The 21,464-nt window shown below is 43.1% G+C and overlaps 1 protein-coding gene across 7 annotated transcripts in view; it reads right to left on the reverse strand.

The window, feature by feature from the left end:
- dock8 (dedicator of cytokinesis 8) overlaps window positions 1-21,464 on the reverse strand; it is a 273,645-nt gene that overhangs the window by 52,603 nt on the left and 199,578 nt on the right. For 5 of the 7 annotated variants that reach the window (XM_060841167.1, XM_060841158.1, XM_060841192.1 and 2 more), the window contains 8 exons: window positions 20,238-20,333; window positions 15,292-15,387; window positions 14,708-14,857; window positions 12,264-12,377; window positions 9,338-9,493; window positions 8,377-8,516; window positions 5,144-5,313; window positions 1,367-1,509 (listed from right to left, as the gene is read on the reverse strand). In XM_060841167.1, coding sequence (XP_060697150.1) covers window positions 1,367-1,509; window positions 5,144-5,313; window positions 8,377-8,516; window positions 9,338-9,493; window positions 12,264-12,377; window positions 14,708-14,857; window positions 15,292-15,387; window positions 20,238-20,333 — 1,065 coding nt within the window. The remainder of the gene's footprint in view (window positions 1-1,366; window positions 1,510-5,143; window positions 5,314-8,376; window positions 8,517-9,337; window positions 9,494-12,263; window positions 12,378-14,707; window positions 14,858-15,291; window positions 15,388-20,237; window positions 20,334-21,464) is intronic. The other 2 variants (XM_060841212.1, XM_060841183.1) reach the window with 1 other exon arrangement.

Raw genomic sequence — 21,464 nt, forward strand, 5'->3', positions numbered from 1 at the left:
CTAGGAAGCTGCATTTATTTGCACCATTTGCATTTGCCTCCATGATGAGAGGTCACGGAGTGTTTCAATTCAAATAGCTCAGTCCATTTTGTTCTTGGCAGTGAGTAAGAGAGGGAGAGCGAATCAAACCTGGGTCCCTGGATCTGTGAGGCAGCTGTGCTACTCATTGAGCCATTGCGCCGCCCCATTGTATTCCATTGATAACATCCACATTCACTGTGGTGGAAGGACTGTATAATTAAGGTGGGGAATGGGCTATTGATTACTCAAACTGAACAATCTGGAACTTCCTGAACCTGTAGGTGCTGAAAAGCATTTGCAGAATAAAAATTGAGTTATTTCCCACAGAATTTCCAACCTCTGAATTGCTCCAGTTGAAACAATATTAATGTGACCTAACTAGTTGACTATCTAACAGTTCCACAAGGTTTGGTGGGACATGTGCCATGCAATCTTAGAGAAGGATAACTAACTTCCCTCTCACTAGAGATGGTCATTGCCTGCCTATTGTGCCGGGCAAATATCACTTGCCACGTATCTGCCCATGCCTGGATGTTGTCAATATTTTGTTGCTTGTGGAATAAGCTGCTTCATTTCCTGAAGAATGGTGTATGGATTTAAACTTTATGTGATTATCAGAAAATAACCCGACTGGAGCTGAAGAACATTCATTCATCAGGACAGCTGAGGATTCCTTGTGCCCAAAACATCAATTCTCCTACTCCTTGGACACTGCCTGACCTGCTGTGTTTTTCCAGCACTATGCCCTTGATTCTACCTACGGCTGACAGATTTCCAATACTGTCGGTGCCACCAGATGGGATTGGTGCAGTCCCCGGGGTTTATGGAGTTGTTCAGTGTTCTGGATGTAGGTTTGCTTAGTGAGCTGGAAGTTGAAAATGAACCTTCCATCTCAGCGAGCAAACCTACATCCAGAACCTCAACCTGAGTTACAAATCTTCTCCAAACCCGCTAACTTGTTAATAGTCTGGGCTCACAGCGAGGGGAGTGAAGCATCTGGCAGTGGGGTTGAGCTGGGAAAGACGAGAACAAGGGGAACATGGAGGACCCCTGGAATGTTCCCAGGAGCTCTAGTCCACTCAGTTAAATCCTGCTGGCAGTGGGATGAGGGCTTTAAGTAAGCAACTCCTGCCAATGGTAACCTTCCAGTGGGGGCTGGGGCTAACAAATGGGCAGTATGTCTCGAGATGGCACACCTGAAATGGATGGCCTCAGAGGTGGCGCCTATTGGAGGTAACACCACAACCAACATCCCACCCCAAAGGACAGAAACAAACGTCCAGCTCAATGTATCAGTAAGAGAATTTAACCAAAGCAAGGTCCTATTGCGGGACTATTCACATACCAGAGATGTAAAGGTTGCTGCTGAGCTCTTCAGCATGGTGTTTCCTGCATTTCCAGCTATTGATGAGGCAATGGACGGATTGATGGGGTTGGTGTCGGTCTCACCATCTGAACTAGTTGGGCGAATCTTCCTGGTCCGAGCATCTGAAGCAACAAATACAGATGGAGAGAACTACCGTGAAGCAGAAATAAAATATCAGACACTGCTGATGACATCTTATTCCTAAACATAATCTTATGATTGATGGCATACAAATTCACAGCACAGCAACAATTGGAAAATTAACAATTCCATGGTTCAGACTTTTTCAGGCCTGAAACCGGTCTCCCTGATGGACAGAGTTCAGCAGAAATAATAACTGACATTCTATAGCAAGTTATATTATGTACCTGTTCCATTGGAAATGGTTTTGCAATGTAACTATATTCACTGGGTGATGGATTCGGTCCTGGTTATACACAGCAGACGAATCAACAATTGATAACCACACACATAGGATTCACTCCACTGCCTAGTTGCAGTCTTCACATTTTACAGCAAACTCTCTGGGCTGGCAATAACAATTATTGAAATGCTTTGATGTTAGTACACACTTCTGGACTAGGTGGGACTTGAACCTGTACTTCCTTGTCCAGACATAGGGACACTATCACTGTGCCACAAGAGGGCCCTCACTGTCCAGGAACTGTTGGCGCTCAGTGCCCAGGGTTACAGGTGAAGGATAATAGTTTTCATAACAATGTAAGAATAACACAAATCCCAAAGCATTTTACAGCCACTAAAATACATTTGACACACTTTTGTAGTGGAGGAAAGGAACATGGCGACCAATGTGTTGCAGCAAGTTCCCATTACAGCAATGTCATAATGACCAGATAGTGTGGTTTTTGATGTTGATCAATGAATAAATGTTGGCAAGAAAAACAGGGATAATGTCACTGCTTTCCTTCAAAACAGTGCCATTGGATATTAATGCTGAAAATGTGTTGCTGGAAAAGCGCAGCAGGTCAGGCAGCATCCAAGAAGCAGGAGAATCGATGTTTTGGGCATGAGCCCTTCATCAGGAAGTCTCATGCCTGAAACGTCGATTCTCCTGTTCCTTGGATGCTGCCTGACCTGCTGCACTTTTCCAGCAACACATTTTCAGCTTTGATCTCCAGCATCTGCAGTCCTCACTTTCTCCAGTGGATATTAATGTCTACTTCATAGGGCAGCCAGCACCCAACTTTAATGTCCCATCTGAAAGGCTTACGTACGCAGGTCAATATCCTCAAAATCTTACCCTAGTGTCAATTATTACCTTTCAGAGAGAAATATGAAGAGTAGAATTGGAGAAAACAATCAGGGAACATTCTCAATTCCACAGTTCTATTTCCTTCAGCTCATTGAGTACATTTTACATTTAGTAAAGTTTTGTCATAATGCAAGATTAAATTCACTATACAAATTCTATACAAAAACAGAAATTGCTGGAGAAACTCAGCACATTTCTCAGGTCAGTCTGAGGAAGGGTTTCTGGAATCGAAATGTTAACTCTGCTTTTTTTCTGCCAGACCTGCTGAGATTTTCCAGCAATTTCGGTTTTAGTTTCTGAGTTCCAGCATTCACAGTTCTTTGCTTTGTTCTTCGCTGAATTCTATCTACTATTGGGAGACTATGCCCCAAGGTATTACAGGTCATAGTTCAGCTGACAGTAAAGTAGCCCCATTCGCCCATTTTATGCCCCGCTGAGTTTACATTCTTGCTTTTCTCTCTGTTGGCAGTAAAGGCTCCTCCTCTATGATCATCAATTATCAAGTATCAATTCCGAGACAGAGTCATAGAGAGGTACAGCATGGAAACAGACCCTTCAGTCCAACTTGTCTGTGCTGACCAGATATCCTAACCAAGGCGAAAGTGAGGACTGCATTTGCTGGAGATTAGAATCGAGAGTGTGGTGCTGGAAAAGCACAGCAGGTCATGCAGCATCCGAGGAGCAGGAGAATCGATTTTTCGTGCATAAGCCCTTCATCAGGAATGAGGCTGTGAGCTGAGGGGGCGTTGAGATAAATGGGAAGGGGGAGTGGGGGTGAAGGTATTTGTGAGCGCGATAGGTGGATGGAGGTGGGGGTAAAGGTGATAGGCAGAGGGGAGGGTGGGGTGGATAGTTGGGAAGGAAGATGGACAGGTAGCATAGGTCATGAGGACGGTGCCGAGTTGGAAGGTTGGATTTGGAATAAGGTGGATGGAGGGGAAATGAGGAAACTGGTGAAATCCACATTGATGCCATGGGGTTGAAGGGTCCTGAGGGGTTCTTCCTCCAGACATCGGGTGGTAGGGGAGTGGCGATGGAGGAGGCCCAGGACCTGGATTCCTTGGTGGAGTGAGAGGCCACGGGGTAGTGGGGTTGATTGGTGTGGGTCTACCAGAGATGTTCTCTGAAGCACTCTGCAATTAGGCATCCTGTCTCCCCAATTTAGAGGAGACTAATTAAACGGATACAATAAATGACATTTGTGGAAGTGCAGGTGAAACTTTGATGGATGTGAAAGACTCATTTGGAGCCTAAGATGGAGGTCAGGGAGGTGTTGCGGTCACAGGGGAAGGTTCCAGGAGCGGAGGGTGGGTTGGTTGGGGGCATGGGTCTGATGAGGTAATTGTGGAGGGAACGTTGTTTGCAGACAGCGGATGGGGTGGGGTCCGTTTGTAGGTGGTGGAAATGGCGGAGGATGATGCAAAGTATACGGAGGTTGGTGGGGTGGAAGGTGAGGACAAGGGGGTTTCTGTCCTTGTTATAGTTGGAGGGGTGGGTGTGAGGGTGGAGGTCTGGGACGGAGATGTGTTGGAGGGCATCATCAACCACGGTGAGAGGGGAAATTGCGGTCTTTAAAGAAGGAGGCCATCTGATGTGTTCTGTGGTGGAACTGGTCCTCCTGGGAGCAGATACGGTGGAGGCGGAGGAATTGGGAATATGGGATGGCATTTTTACAGGAGGCAAGGTGAGAGGAGGTATAATCCAGGTAGCTGTGGAAGTTAGTGGATTTGTAGAATATGTCAGTGTTGAGTCAGTCACCATTGATGGAGACGGAGAGGTCCTGGAAGGGGAGGGAGGTGTCTGAGATAGTCCAGGCAAACTTCAGGTCAGGGTAGAATGTGTTGATGAAGTTGATGAATTGCTTAACCTTCTTGTGGGAACACGAGGTGGTGCCGATCATGCAGTCATCAATGTAGCGGAGGAAGAGGTGGGGAGTGGTGCCGGTGTAACTACAGAAGATGGACTGTTCTATGTGGCTGACAAAGAGATAGGCATAGCTGGGGCCCATCCGGGTGCCCTTTGGTCTGAAGGAAGTGGGAGGATTCGAAAGAGAAATTATTGAGAGTGAGGACCAGTTCAGCCAAATGAATTAGAGTTATTGAGGGTGAGGACCTAATCTAGTCCCATTTACCAGCATTTGGCCCACATTCCTCTAAACCCTTCCTATTCATATACCCATCCAGATGCCTTTTAAATGCTGCAATTGTACCAGCCTCCACCACTTCCTCTGGCAACTAATTTCATACATGCTCCAACCTCTGCCTGAAACTTTGCCTCTTAGGTCTCTTTTAAATCTTTCCCTTCTCACTTCAAACCTATCCCGTCTAGTTCTGTACCACCCCACCCTGGAGAAAAGACCTTACTATTCACCCTAAATGTGCCCCATCATGATTTTATAAACATCTATAATTGTCACACTATCATATTCATTCTTAATAGTACAAGAGTCTCACTCTAGCAAATGGAAAGCAGGTGAAAAGTACCTGTGAAGTCATAGAGCAGTGGCAATGCATCTAAGATGATCCCGATCAGAGGGAGGTACAGGGCAGCTACTTTTGCTTTGATCTCTGGTTTTGAATAGCGAGAGTCCAGATCGTGGGAACACAGCAGACTGACAATGGCATTGACAGCTTTCTTTTGAACCTTTGCTATCCTGCAGGAGTAAGCAAATATCAGATGGTCAATCATTTCTGTTCCAAGTTGTTTCAGCAGTTAATTCACCTGCAAAGAAATATGAAACTCCTTCTTTGAGTTTTGCTATTTTTGTACAAATGTTAACAGAAAACACTACTGATTGGGTAATACTTTGTGATGGATGTGGATCTTTGAAATTCTTTGCCACAGAGAACTGTGGGGGCCGATATACCAAAGGTGTGATAGATACTTTCTTGATCACTAGAAGAGTCAAGGATTACGGGGAAATCACAGGAAGGTGGACCTGGGGAATGTTGGATCAGCCATGATCTGCTTCTGTTCCTGTCTCCCACAGTTCTTATGGTAATGCGTTATTAAGTGCATTTGACAGTGGTACATAAGAAGATGAATAATGGTGACAAAAGATATTCTGTAAAATTGTATTCCTCTGGAGTTGAGTGTGTGGTGCTGGAAAAGCACAGCAGGTCAGGCAGCATCCGACGAGCAGGAGAACCGATGTTTCGGGCAAAAGCCCTTCACCAGGAATGAGGCTGGGAGCCGAGGCTGTGAAGAGGTAAATGGGAGGGGGGGGTGGGGCTGGAGGAAAGGTAGCTGAGAATGTGACAGGTGGATGGAGCTGGGGGTAAAGGTGACAGGTCAGAGTGGATAGGTGGGAAGGAAGATGGTCAGGTAGGACTGGTCGTGAGGGCGGTGCTGAGTTGGAAGGTTGGATCTGGGATAAGGTGCAGGGAGTGTAAATGAGGAAACTGGTGATTTCACCATTTCCACCAGCACCGCACTCATGACCTGTCCTACCTGTCCATCTTCCTTCCCACCTATCCGCTCCACCCTCCTCGCCGACCTGTCACCTTTACCCCCACCTCCATCCACCTGTCACTCTCTCAGCTACCATTCCTCCAGCCTCAACCCCCTCCATTTAACTCTCCACCCCCAAGGTTCCCAGCCTCATTCCTGATGAAGGGCTTTTGCCTAAAACGTCAATTCTCCTGCTCGTTGGATGTTGCCTGACCTGCTGTGCTTCTCCAGCACCACACTCGACTCTGAGCCTCCAGCATCTACAGGCCTCACTTTCTCCTTGTGTATTCCTCTGGAGCCAATCTTATTTCCATAAACCTATTAAAAATTTATGAAAAGCTATTGATAGGTTTATGTTTTATAGATGATAAATATTCTTTTCAACTACCCATCTCTTTCCACACGCTGGGCACAAGCAAGCCCTATCAACCTCCACTCCCGGCACCTTCCCCTGCAACCGCAAGAAATGCAAAACTTGCGCCCCCACCTCCTCCCTTACTTCCCTCCAAGGCCCCAAGGGATCCTTCCATATCCACCACAAATTCACCTGCGCCTCCACACACATCATTTACTGCATCCGCTGCACCCGATGTGGCCTCCTCTATATTGGGGAGACAGGCCGCCTACTTGCAGAATGCTTCAGGAAACACTTCTGGGATACCCGAACCAACCAACCCAACCACCCCGTGGCTCAACACTTCAACTCCCCCTCCCACTCCACCAAGGGCATGCAGGTCCTTGGACTCCTCCATCGTCAGACCAGAGCAACACAATGGCTGGAGGAAGAGCGCCTCATCTTCCGCCTAGGAACCCTCCAACCACAAGGGATGAACTCTGATTTCTCTAGTTTCCTCATTTCCCCTCCCCCCACCTTGTCTCAGTCAAATCCCTCGAACACAGCACCGCCTTCCTAACCTGCAATCTTCTTCCTGACCTCTCCGCCCCCACCCCACTCCGGCCTATCACCCTCATCTTGACCTCCTTCCACCTATCGCATTTCCAATGCCCCTCCCCCAAGTCCCTCCTCTCTACCTTTTATCTTAGCCTGCTGGACACACTTGCCTCATTCCTGAAGAAGGGTTCATGCCCGAAACGCCGATTCTCCTGCTCCTTGGATGCTGCCTGACCTGCTGCACTTTTCCAGCAACACATTTTCAGCTCTGATCTCCAGCATCTGCAGTCCTCACTTTCTCCTACTAGCCCTATCTAGTTCACAGCCATACGTGGATCAGTCATTAATGAAGTCATTAACAACTGTTTGTATCTTCGGAAGTTTATGGTTGATTTGGTTGGGAACAACTGTTCTTTTCAGGCTTACATGAGATTTATTTGTTAACATATCAATCTTCATAAACAAATGTAAAACAGAAGCATGGACTCTACGTTCATGATCACTTCCCCATGAAGAACCCTGTCCCCGCAGCATTCATTCTGACAGCTAGTGTACCAAAGATCTCGCACTGATTCCAAACACATTCCAGCATTTTGCTTCCTAAGTTGCTGAGACCAAAACATTTTTTCATTTCATGACTCAGGAAAGTAATTGTTGGAATAAACTCATCAATATAGCGAACAGGTAAACAATTTATCATTCGACAACTAATCAGTAAATCGGGCACTTCAGAGATGTATTGGTAGACTGGATTTAGAATTAGTTACAGTACTGGTGAGGGAAAGTTTAATGGTGGCATATTTAAGAGTGGTTTGAGCAGAAACTCAGCTGTATGTTTGACATTAGTTAGTGGTGGGTCCGTGCAGAAATGAATGTACATGTTCACTGAAATCTAGGTCAGTTGATTCACCAAAATATATTCAAATAAATCAGTAACAAAGTGAAGAACTGAAGTTAATAGTTACAGTGGGAGTTAATGTAGCCCCATAACCTGTTCATTCAAATGGCTGGCCAGTCACTAGCCATATTTAACTAATTTGCTCTCTGAATCCACCGATCTGAGAACCTTTTTTAATTGATTCAAGGGATGAGGGCATGACTGGCCAGGCTAACACTTATTACCCATTCCTAATTACCCAGAGGGCAGTTAAGAGTCAGCCACATTGCTGTGGGTCTGGAGTCACATGTATGCCAGACCAGGTAAGACAGCAGTTTCTTTCTCTAAAGGACATTAGTAAACCAAATGGGTTTTACCTGACGATCGGCAACAGTTCATGGTCAACCATCATGAGATTCTTCATTCCAGATCACGTGAGTCCATTACAAATAACTAATTTGTTTCACTGAAATGTGAACAGAGGTTAAACCCCATACCCTTCTATGTCAGCATCCAGCGCAGCTGTGAGCTCAGTGAACAGCAGTCCAGTCAGAAAGTGCTGCTGACGATAATCAGCTGAAAGCTCAAACATATTGGCAATCCTTTGGTCTTGGACACTTGAAGATGAACTAGAATTCTATTGAATAGAAAAGACACAGTTAAAAGAAATTGACATACAAATGGACTCAGGAAGAATTCCCAACAGCACACTCAACTGCTCTTCAATTCTCCCAGTCTGTGCTGTTTAGCTGGCCTCTCAGCAGCACAGCTAACGGCCACACTCCGAAATTTTGAGTCTACATCTGCCTCCTTCTCATATTTACTGAGTTTTAGTCCCTCTCTAACTTGTGCAAACTGATCCCAAACTGTCCAGACTGAACAACTAAAAATGTTCCACAAACCCTGACACTGTCACAGATCTGAAACGAATGTTTCCACTAGAAAACACTTTTTAAAAAAAATGGGATGGCTATATTTCAGAGAAAGTGCTGACTTGCTGGATACAATTTGGATACATGGAAATGAACTTCATCATAAACCCTCCAATGGCCTGATCCATAGAACAGGATCCATCAATATTGTCTGCAAGTAGTGGTCTTACTGATTAAACATCATTTGCTCCTTTGTCATTTAAACATTTGTTTAGCTTCTTGAGAATTGTAAGTGATCGCGATGATCAGCACCTGACTTGGACTGGCAGAGGAAAACTAGTAGCAAAAGACACCTCCAATATTGGCCATTAACCAAACCCACACTGTGGGTTTCAATGAAAGAGTACAACAGTCAGCCTTCATCTCAATGATGAGCAAATGCATGAGACAAGAGTTTCTTTATCTGTGTGAATGGAACATGTTATGAAGAACTGCGCAAGACACTAAAACACTACATCATCAAAGCAAATTCACAGCGAGGTTCACAAAGCAAAGTCAGCTGAACCTGATGTATGGTTGTCTTTACCTGCGATGATATTGAGAGGCACGGGGAAGCTGGTGCAGACAGATTGGTGATAAAGAAAAGGTTGAGGCTGAGGTAGTGTTCATGGCTGCAGAGAATCCTCAGGAACTCCAGTCTCATCGAAATGAGGGTGGGCATTGATTGCAGTTTGACAGAAAGCTACAATGGAACAGATTCAAAAGAATGTTAATGAAACCAACTTATTTTATAGACTCCTCGGATGCTGCCTGAACTGCTGTGCTTTTCCAGCACCACTCTAATCTAGACTCTGGTTTCCAGCATCTGCAGTCATTGTTTTTACCTAACTTATTTTATAACCAACTTTTGCTATAAATTCAGTGTCTTACAATTATGTCCTCCACAACCACCTGATGAAGAAGCAGCGCTCCGAAAGCTAGTGCTTCCAACTAAACCTGTTGGAGTGTAACCTGGTGTCGTGTGGTTTTTAACTTAGTCCATAATATAGATAGTTGATTTGTTACCTTTTTAATTTTGTCTGCTTTCCTTCCTACAGTAGCTGGCTAATACTTCACTTAAGTGAGCATTCAGCTGTGAAACTAGACAGTCATGTTGTCATGTTATTTCACAACTGGGACAACAGAGTCATGACATAAACATCATGGACTACTGGACAGTGAGTAAAAAGTGAGGTCTGCAGATGCTGGAGATCACAGTTGAAAATGTGTTGCTGGTTAAAGCACAGCAGGTTAGGCAGCATCCAAGGAACAGGAAATTCGACGTTTCGGGCCAGAGCCCTTCATCAGGATGCTGCCTAACCTGCTGTGCTTTAACCAGCAACACAACTACTGGACAGTGAGCAGTGTCTCTCTTTTACAAAGGTAATGCAGCTAATTACTGAACTGCAACAGTAGAGGCTCACGAGCTCAACCATGATCAGAATTGAATTCAGGCAACCACCCTAATATATATAGTAAAGAACCAAGGGTTAACAGCTGGATTCTTCTCAATTTTCCTCCAAAACCATGCAGCACAACAGCAGAATCTGAAGAGAAATTGGGTTGGAAGACTGATTGTTATTAGAAGGCTGGAGAGGAATACACATGCCCCAGTTTCAGTGCACAAGTTAGCCTTCTGCCTGTTGATCATCCAGTCACAGATGTATGGAGTGGGTGGAAGGTAGAGCCTGGGAAGCCGCTGCAGTGCTGCCTCATTTTCCCCGAATAGCAACAGCAGCAGCAAACCCCACCAAGTTTCCACCATACCTGTTTAATGAGCCCCCGAATCTGTGAGCGTATTTTATACTGAGGGAAATACTGTGACTGAACTCCTCCGATGGAAAACACATCTTGGAGAAACCTTGTGTTTATTTTGAGTTTTAAAAGGCTGCGAGCTGTGATCTTGTGTTCTTTCCTTCAAATGGAACACAGCCAGATGGTAACTATATCATAAAGTAATGGGCTATGGCGACACATTTGTAATCATTAATTAACTAAGCTTTCAATCTTCTCCATGTCAAAGAAAGAGTCTGTGTAGGAATCGAGAGAAATTGAGCTGTCCTAGTGGCTCTGTCAAGGGACAAAAGCAGATCATCTTTTGGCAGGGGCACTGGGAGTAGGCTATCTAAATGTTCCTTGGTATGGAGTAGTTGACCCTGTTAAAATCTAAATGGAAAGAGAACATAGAAACAAATTGAATAACTGTGAAAATATAACACAGGAAAGACAAAACATCAGTGGTAGAAATGGTCTGGAACTTCACCATGGGAGTGTAATGACCCATCTCAATTTCACTCTCCATCCTTTCATCCAAATAACTTGCCATTGCCATCAGGAAAACAACAGGGAGTAATCTGCTCGGGATTTGTCATTCTTTGGTGTCATTTCATGAATATCCATGATTTTAGGCATTTGATCATTTTCAACAATGAATGTTGCTAAATATATTTTGTTCAGAAAGTAACTTAGTGCCCGAGTTGTTGCAAAGTTGGTGCTGTGTGAACAACATATTTACATTCAAGTGACTTCCGTGACTACTGGTCAGGTCCATGCCCCCAACAACCCACCCTCCTGCCCTGGCACCTTCCCCTGCCCCCGCAGGAATTGCAAAACCTGCGCCCACACCTCCCCCTCATCACCATCTAAGGCCCCAAAGGAGCCTTCCACATCCATCAACGTTTCACCTGTACATCCACCAATGTCATTAATTGTATCCGTTGCTCCTGATGCGGTCTCCTCTACATTGGGGAGACTGGACATCTCCTCGCAGAGCACTTTAGGGAACATTTCTGGAACACCCACACCAATCAACTCCACCGCCTCGTGGTCCAACATTTCAACTCCCTCTCCCACTCTGCCGAGGACATGCAGAACCTGGGCCTCCTCCACCACCACTCCCTCACCACCTGACGCCTGGAGGAAGAACCCCTCATCTTCCGCCTCGGAACACTTCAACCCCCAGGGCATCAATGTGGACTTCAACCGTCTCCTCATTTCCCCTCCCCCCACCTTACCCCAGTTCCAACCTTGCAGCTTAGCATCGTCCCCATGACCTGTCCTACCTGCCAATCTCCCTTCCCATCTATCCGCTCTACCCTCCCTTCTGACCTATCACCTCCATCCCCACCCCCATTCACCTATTGTACTCTTTGCTACCTTCCTCCACCCTCCCCTCTGACCTATCATCTCCATCCTCACCCCCATTCACCTATTGTACTCTTTGCAACTTTCTCCCCAGCCCTAACCCACCCCCATTTATCTCTCCACCCTGGAGGCTCCCTGCCTCTATTCCTGATGAAGGGCTTTTGCCCGAAACGTCGATTTTCCTGCTCCTCGGATGCTGCCTGACCTGCTGTGCTTTTCCAGCACCACTCTGATCTAAACTCTGGTTTCCAGCATCTGCAGCCCTCACCTTTGCTTGTTGACTTAAGAGTTGTACATTAGAAATTCAGCAAGTGAACTTGTTTCTTTACCTGGCAGCAATAATTTCTAATGAGACTAAACACAAAGCCACGGTCCATGAGGGATAGAAGGTCGTACAGGAAAAATGCCAAGCTTATGTTGATTTTTTCAGCTTGCTCTGTTTCCTATGATCAAGAAAATTAAAATCAATATTTCATTATCCGACAAAACGCTTCTACAGTTTTGGTGATATTTTGATTTTTTACTTAAAAAGTTCGTCTTTCAATCATCAGCACCTCATTATGATGGAAGAAATGAGGAGGTTGAGGGGGAACACATCAGCAACTAAACTTAAAAATGTAAAATACTGTGGATGTTGGAGATCTGAAATTAAAAAAAGAGAAATTGCTGAAGACTCTGGCAGCATCTATGGGGAGAAAAACACAAGTTAATGCTTCTAGTTTAACACCAGAACTGAAGGCAGCTGGGAAGTTGTGGCTTTATGCAGATGGTGAGGGTGCCCAGAGTAAATGAGCAAAAGGGAGTGCTGGCGGTAATAAAGAAGGGTTATAGATACAGAATAGGTGTTAATAGTCGAGGTGAGTAATAGAAATAGGTTAATTTTGCTAAGAGCAAATCCATGCAAACAAGACACAATGTAAAAACAAATGGGAGGACAGTGTCCATGCTCTGAAACTGCTGAACTCAATGTTGAGTTCTGAAGGCTGCAAAATACCTTAGCAGAAAATGAGGTGCTATTCTCCAGCTTATGTTGGGCTTCGCTGGAACATTGGCCTAGGATGGAAACATTAGTCAAAAGCAAAATGGCTTATTGAAATGTCAAATAATTGGAAGGTCAGGGTCATTCTTATAGACAGAGCAGAGGTGTTCCACAAAGCGAGTCTTTTGGTGTCACCAATCTGAAGGAAGCCATATTGTAAGCAGTAGATGTAATGCACTAAATTGACAGAAATACAAGTAGACCACTGCTTCACCTGGGTGATGAGTTTAGGAGGGGAAAAGGTATGTTTTAAGCTTTCTACCTCAGCATGAGACAATGGGTAAGACGAGTAAGTATTACGAATAATGGAGAAATGAACCAAATTATCAAGCAAAGTATGATCCCTGTGGAATGTTGACAAGGGAGGGAAAGAGACAATGTTTTTGATGGTGGCATCCAGTGGGACGTTGCAAAAAAGATGGAGGATCACCCTTCAACGTGAAGATTGGTGGGGTGGAAAGTGAGGACAAGCAGAAAGTTGAACATCAGTCTGGGTGGCGGGGCAATTATTGTGAGCAGTTTTGGGCCCCAAATCTCAGGAAGGATGGAATGGCCCTGGAGCGGGTTCAGAGGTGAACAAGAGTAGTCCCAGAATGAAAAGCTTAACATATGAGGGACGTTTGAGGACTCTGGATCTATACTCGATGGAGTTTAGAAGGATGGTGGGGGTAGGGGTGGAATCTAATCCAAACATACAGAATACCAAATGGGAGAAAATGAGGACTGCAAATGCTGGAGATCAGAGTTCAGAGTATGGTACTGGAAAAACACAGCAGGTCAGGCAGCATCCGCAGAGCAGGAGAATTAATGTTTTGGGCATAAGCCCTTCATCAGGAAGCCCTTCAATCCCCGAAATGTCGATTCTCCTGCTCCTCAGATGCTGCCTGACCTGCTGTGCTTTTCCAGCACTCCACTCCTGACTCAGAACACTGAATGTAAAAAATGAGGTCTGCAGATGCTGGAGATCACAGCTGCAAATGTGTTGCTGGTCAAAGCACAGCAGGTTAGGCAGCATCTCAGGAATAGAGAATTCGACGTTTCGAGCATAAGCCCTTCATCAGGAATGGCCCGGATAAACAGAGTAAATGTTGGGAAGATGTTTCACTTGGTAGGTGAGAGTAGGACCCAAAGGCATAGCCTTCTAAAAGGAAGACCTTTTAGAAAAGAGATAAGGAGTAACTACTACAGCCAGAGAGTGGGGAATCTATGGAATTCATTGCCACAGAAGGCTGTAGAGGCCAGGTCACTGAAAATATTTAAACCTGAGATAGACAGGTTCTTGAGTATCGTGGGGATTAAGGATTACACGGAGAAAGCTGGTGAGTGGGGTTGAGAAACTTATCAGCCATGATTAAATGGTACAGCAGACTTGATGGGCTGAATGGTCTAACTTCTGCTCCTATGTCTTATGGTATTAGAGGAAAGCATGAGGGCTGAAGAGTGGTAAAGGGTCAGGCATGGCTGAGGACCCTGTCTACCCACAGTATGGAGTGAGTTGGGTCTTTGGTTGAGGAAAAAGGACATGTCCAATGCAGTCCTGTCCAAAGTGGTATCATTGGAACAGATGAGAAACTGAGAGAATGGAATGGAGTCCTCGTAGGAAGCCAGATGTGAAGAAATATAATCAAGAACTGGGGAAAACTGGGGTTTTAGCAGATAGAATTAAGAGATATTTTCTTTTAGTGATGATACTTCTTTAAACATTTCTATGATGTTTTCTGAAAGAAAATCTACCTTTTGTTGTTTCACAAGAATTGTGCCAATCTCTGCTGTAACCACGTTGACGATCGTGGTAATGTCATCTTTGAAGCGATCAGAAAAGCGTAATTTTCGGGAACTTTCCTGCTTTTCCATCATGCAAAAGTACTGAGCCATGCTTTTAATCTATTTTCATATAAAAAAATTTCCAGAATTATTATTGGAACATTGCTAAAGATCAAAAGTCAATTTTTAATTTCAATCAAATATACATCAGCAAACCAGGACATAGTTCAGAGATCACAAAAGGTTTCTCAGAAAGATCACAGGAGGATTACCACTTTGATGCTTGGAATAAGCAGACTGACCCATGAGAAGGGGTTGGCCAGACTGGGTTTACAATACATAAAATATTGAGATAGACATAAATCGTATTAGAATTCGCAAAGTGGAAACTGACAAAATGGAAGGTATATGGAAACGATTGATGCGAACCCAAGAGACAGGAAAGAAAAATGATTGCGTATCTGAGAGAGGAAACAAAACAAGCAGCTAAATGACCTAGCTTTGTCAAAATACACCAATGTGAAATAGGTCACAATAACTGTTCATGGACCTACCAGAAGCTCAAAGAAGAACCAGGCATATTTGAAGACGTTTTCTCTCACCATTCCTGTACTGACGACCATCTGCAGTGCCAGCTCTTCGTGAAATTGCTGGATAATAATTGAAAGCAAAATTTTACAAAAAGGCACCAGGGATGCTTGCCTTTGCTTAGAAGTGTTTTTTTTTAAAGATTTTCTGTTTCCCACTTGTGTTTGAGCTACTGTCACAGAACCTTCCTTGAACTTTTATGTCATCAGTGTAGGATTTCTCATTATCCTTATGAAATACAACAACTGCATTAAACATCACAAAAGATTTCCAAAAAATAAAATTCTACCAGTCATTCCCAAAAAATCTTAATTATGAACTCCAGTAATTTACAAATTATTTGTACAGACATAAAACATTGTTTACATTTGTTTATCCACAGACTCATAGTGAGGAGATGTCCATGTTGTTTCCACAAATGAGCCTCTGTTTATCAGTGAATAACATGTAGTTCTACAGCAATATTGGGAATTATACGCAGGGCTTTGTTATCCTTTCAACCCTTCTGAAAACTCTAGCCTGGATATCTGGCTGGTAGGCCATTATGGAGACAGAGCAGATTCCTAGTTAAATTCCCGACAGAGTGTGACAGCCTTCTATTGCAAAGCCAAGAAATGCTGGTGGACTTCCTGGGGACCGCTACTGTGTCTTCTGAGGAAGCAAAGGCTGACATAAAAAGGATTAAAAAGCCACTAGGAGAAAAGATGGACATTGTTTTCTGGCCTACATCTCTCTGCCTATTTGTATATCTCGGATATATTGTCGCTTGTTGCCAGGCTGTTCCACTGAGCAGCTGTAACAGGGGTGAGGGGTCAGCTTTCTGGAGCAATGTTATGAATGCTGACCTTTACAAGACAATTAAGTTTCAAAATGTACCTTTAATTCAAAAAAACCTTAAAAATTTGAAAAAAAAAGTATAATTGGAATTCATTGTAAACACCTCAATTTGAGGACAACCCAGTGACTTAAAGTTGTTATGCAAAAGAAATCCAAATAGAAACCTACTGATGCACTGGGTGATAATTTTTATATTATTTCACACACACAAAAAAAGAGTGGAATGGGAGAACGACAGCTGGCTTGGAAATTCAGAGAAAACTATTTGTGCTTTTAAAGGTTTAGCTTCTGTTCATAAGGAACAGTTGGGATTCTTGAATATTTAAAGGCTGGGTAGTCTTTAAGGGAAATGAACATCAACAATACTGGAAGTTTTGACCTGTTGTGGAATAAAGAGGAGAACATCAGTTGAAGACCTGGGATTAATTGTTTCTTTAATGCTTCATATTTTCCAGAACCATGGTGTAAAGTAAAATCAATTCACAAGGCATGATTTAGTCAATGCTAAACATACCTCTTTTTTCTTTTTGGTTGCATTAGTTACCTGCTAATTACTGTTTCAACTATGATGATTTTAATTTCTTTGTTACAGTGAACATCTCAAAATGTGAAATCTTTGTCTATCAATTTATTTTTGGCAGCTGTACTTTCCAAAAAAGTAATCAAACTCTATGGGCATTATACCAATGGATAAGCTCAGAAAAAGTCTACTGTTTCAGTGTAAAGGGCTGGTCAGAAAGATGATTCTCATCTAATAATCAAAATTGCACCCAAGCACTGATTTCAATGCTTCTTGAAAAAACATATGTAATAATTCTGTGGTTTGTTCATCCCACCTGAGTGCCAAAAAGCCACACTATTACTATTATAAGAATAAAGCAATAAGCCCACAATAGAACAGGAGCAATATAGGAGTTAGACTTCTGATTAACAACCAAAACAAAGTGGCATTAACCTTTTATAGAAGGTGTGATGGAAACTGAAATGCTCAGGTTATTTGGTTTGATTGTTGTTTTGATGACAAAGATGTAGCATGACAGTAATTGCAGCATATCTAACAACTGGCCCTTTCTGAAAGTATTAACAAAAGGAAATGAGTTCAGCAGCATGGTTGGAACTATAAATCTTGTCCTTTCGTAACATGTACCAACTATTAATATTCAACATTTGCCTTCAACAAGAGGTGCACATAAAGGAAGGGAAGGGAAGATCATTAATCTGTGGGGAAAGAGAACAAGATTAAAGCAAACTAACAACATTGGGAGTGTTTTCAAAAGGAAGACTGCCACACAAACAATAAAGGAGAGTAACCACTGCTCAATTCTGAATTAGTGGTTTTAGTACATGTATACAGAGAGCAATGCAGCATACCAGCCCATTCCCTCAATAGGATATCAAGATGCTCTTCGATAGCAAGTATGATTAAAATGCACTCTATTTTATGTAGTGAATATCAGGAGACAATGTTGTAGTAGTAGTAGTTTAAACACTGAGTGCGGAGCGCAAGGGTGACTTCATAAACTATCACCTAATTAGTGAAGGGGTTGATGGGACTGTATCACCAACATTTTCCTGAACTGTTTCTCAGAATAGAACATGCTCACATGTCACAACAACCCTAATATTTGTCATTCATCCCAGACCTTTGATAATTTCATTAAATACCTATCTAACACTATCCACTTTTGCCTTGCCCCATTCACCCCCTTCCTTCCTCCCATCTTGCCTGCCTCCCACTCTCTCTCACAATTGATTTCTCTTCCCCTCGCTTCCAATTTCCCTGCCTTTGTACTTGCTTACAATCAGTTACATCTTTAACTACTTCTGGTTCTGATGAAAGTTCAACAGGCTGAAATATTAGTTCTGTTACACTCTCCACAGAAACTGTCTGACCTGCTGACTATTTCTCTTTTCATGCAACCATCTTTTTTATTTTTCTCTATCTCGTAACATTTGCTGGACATTCTAGCCATTGAGTTTGGAACAGAAAACATCGGAAGATGGCAATCAAGATGAAAAAGAATGACAAATCTACAGAATGGTTGGTTATTTGGTTGTAAATGATTAGGGGACAGTGTGCACAATATTATCAAATAAACTCGAGAAGATAAGAATCAGGAGTAGATGATTCAGCCCTTCATGTTTGCTCTGCCATTCAATACGATCATGGCTGACCTCATCTTGCCCTCAACCTCACTTGCCTGCTCACTCTCCACAACCCTTCAACCCATTGCTAATTAAACATCTCTCTCTTAAATTTACTCAATGTCCCAGCATTCACCATGCTCCTGGGTAGTGAATTCCACAGATTCTCGGTATTTTGAGAGACTTAATTTCTCCTCATCTCTGTTTCAAATCTGTTACCCCCTTATCCCAGGATTTGTTCTGGATGGTTCCACATCAGAAACCATCTTTTCAACATTTACTCTGTCAATCCCCCTTTGCACCTGACTTGGATCTCCTCTCATTCTTCTAATCTCCAGAGAGTAGAGGCCAAAACTGCTCAATCTCTCTTCAAAAGACCCTCTGGAATCAATCTCGTGAAACCTCCTCAGGACTGCCTTCAAATGTAACTACATCCCTCCTCAAGTAAGGGGACCAGAACTGCATGCAATAGCAAAGAATATTTAATTAGTGCAGACACTTCACATGAAGAAGAAACAGTGCAATGCAGCAGGGAAGATTCTTGTTAAATATAAGTAAGCCAAAAATAAAATAAATTAATTTGTGATCTGTCACATGTTGATTATTTTGTAAGAGATTTTTCATTTAGATTGGAGATGAAGTGTAGGAGGTTGAGGAATGACCTTATGGAAATTTATAAAATCATTAGGGACAGAGATAAGGTGAATAGCAAAGGTCTTTTCTCTAGTGTGGAGGAGTTCAAAACTAGAGGGCATAATTTGAAGGTGAGAGGAGCAAGATTTAAAAAGGACCTGAGGGGTAACCTTTTCATCCAGAAGGTGGTTTGTGTGTGGAATGAACTGCCAGGGAACATTTGGACGCAGGTACAGTTACAACGTTTAAAAGACTTTTGGACAGGTACATGAATAGGCAACATTCAGTGGGATAGCGGCCAAACACAAATGGGAATAGTTTAGTTGGGAAATCTAGTTGGCATGGATGAGTTGGACCGAAGGGTCTGTTTCTGTGCTGTATGACTCTCTGACTAGAATGTACATTTCCTGAAACTTTAGTGGGATGGAAACAATCTGCTGCACTAAGTGTTCTAAAAGGACAGCATGTTGAATGGTATATGCAATAGCTCTTGAGGTAATGCCTTTATTGCCCCAATGGCTCCATGATCAATCTCAGCCACATGGCTATGTGGAATATTCAGGCAGCAGCCAGGCACTTCCACATGCTGGGGAAGCAAGGCCCAGTGGATCAGTTGTCACCTTTCAGTTCAAGTGGCTGCCTCACATTAGCTCCTTCACTATTCTTATTGCAGGTAGGTGGAGATGGAACAAAGAGAGTCAATAAAATTTATTAGCTCACATATACTTACAAATTGTTATGATTACTAATCAAACGTGTACAATCTTGTCCAATGATTGAAATGGGTTACTTGGTAGAAATCAAATTCTCAAGTGGAAGTCATGTTTCAAAGTATTTTAGCATTAAACCAGATGAGTAGTAAATGTAACTAACGTGTGTGTGTGTGTGTGTGTGTGTGTGTGTGTGTGTGTGTGTGTGTGTGTGTGTGTACCTTGTTATTTGGAACCATCATAATTATTTCTGTAAACATTCCTCATGCTTATTTTCTTTGGGGCTTGAAATTGGTCACGTTTAAGTATACATGATTCATAATTAAAAACAAGTAGTTTCTCTTTGGTGTAAAATGTAATCTATTTATGCAGCACTAACCATTGCTTACGTGCATTTTGTGTCAAGATCCTTAATGAAAGGCCTCATCAAAAAAAGGTGCAATGTTCATTGAAGATTTAAAGTGTATAATGAGTTGACATTTTACATTGAGTAGCTAAAGCTGAACCTGATATACATAAATAAATAGTTTGAAAGTGCTGTGCTGGCAGGTGCAACAAACATCTCCTGGTGCTTTGTGGCAGTCTACCTTTCTGGTTGATGATCGTCCAACTGAGCTAGCGTTGTGGAAATAGCTGCTGACTTCGACGTAGGAAGACATCCGCACACCACTTCGATCCATTCCCTACAGTAAAAGGTCCACGACAAAATAATTGAGCAGACAGGGTGATGGTCATTAGCACCTAAAATCTTAGAATGGTTACAGTGCTGAAGGAGGGCAATTCACCCAGTCATGTCTGTGCTAGACTCTGAAGCTGCAATTCACCGTGTGTCACTGCTCCTGCAGCTCTGCACATTTGTCCAAACACACAGTTATCAATTATCTCTGCAGTATAAGAATTTTTAAAATACGTCAATAATTCAAAGTACAGGATTAGCACAATGTAACAAAAAGACTTTCAGTTATACAGAACCTCTACATAGAAAAACCTCTTGTGGTGTTTCAGAGAAGTAAAAAAATAATAAAAAGAAGGCTGGGCCAAAAAAGAAGACATTTGGGTGAGTTTTGGAAGGAGAAAGGCCTAAAGGAGAAGGGGGAGTCATAGTAATAGGGTCATGGGATTTTACAGTGCCTCAACATCCATGCTAGCCTATCGTGTCCATGACAATCATCAAGCACCCACCTACTCAACTTCCATTTTCCAGCACTTGGCCCATAGCCTTGTGAGCTATGGTGCTTAAACGATGATTTATTCACTACTTCAATATTGGGATGTCACCTTGCAGGCAGAGATCTCCTGATGTCCACCACTCACCGAGTTCCTTCTTCAATCCTTCTAAACCTCTGTCCTTTACTTCAAACCCACTAAAGGATCTGCCCCTCAAAATTTGTACACCTCAGTCAGGTCCCCTGTTGGCCTTCTGTGCTCTAAGGAAAACACCTCTTGCCTCTCAAACCTCTCTCCATTGATGAAATGCTCCAGCCCTGACAACATCATGGTGAATCTCTTCTTCTCTCTAGTCCAATCCTAACCCTCTTATATGGTGGTGACCAGAACTAGGCACAGTCTTCCAGATGTGGTCTAACTAACATCTTATACAGCTCCATCACAATCTCCTTTATCTTGTATGCAATACCCTGACTAATAACAGCAACTATTCCAAATATTGTCTTATCCATCTGTCTTGCATCCTTCAAGGACCTATGGACACACATACCAACGTCCCACTGATCCTCTGTACTTTCTGGGGCTTCATCATTTATCATGTATGTCCTTGCCTTGGTCTGCCTCCAAAAATGCAGTCACCATAGAAA

The sequence above is a fragment of the Hemiscyllium ocellatum genome, chromosome 2 (assembly GCF_020745735.1).
Source record: "Hemiscyllium ocellatum isolate sHemOce1 chromosome 2, sHemOce1.pat.X.cur, whole genome shotgun sequence".
NCBI classification, from domain to species: Eukaryota; Metazoa; Chordata; class Chondrichthyes; order Orectolobiformes; family Hemiscylliidae; genus Hemiscyllium; species Hemiscyllium ocellatum.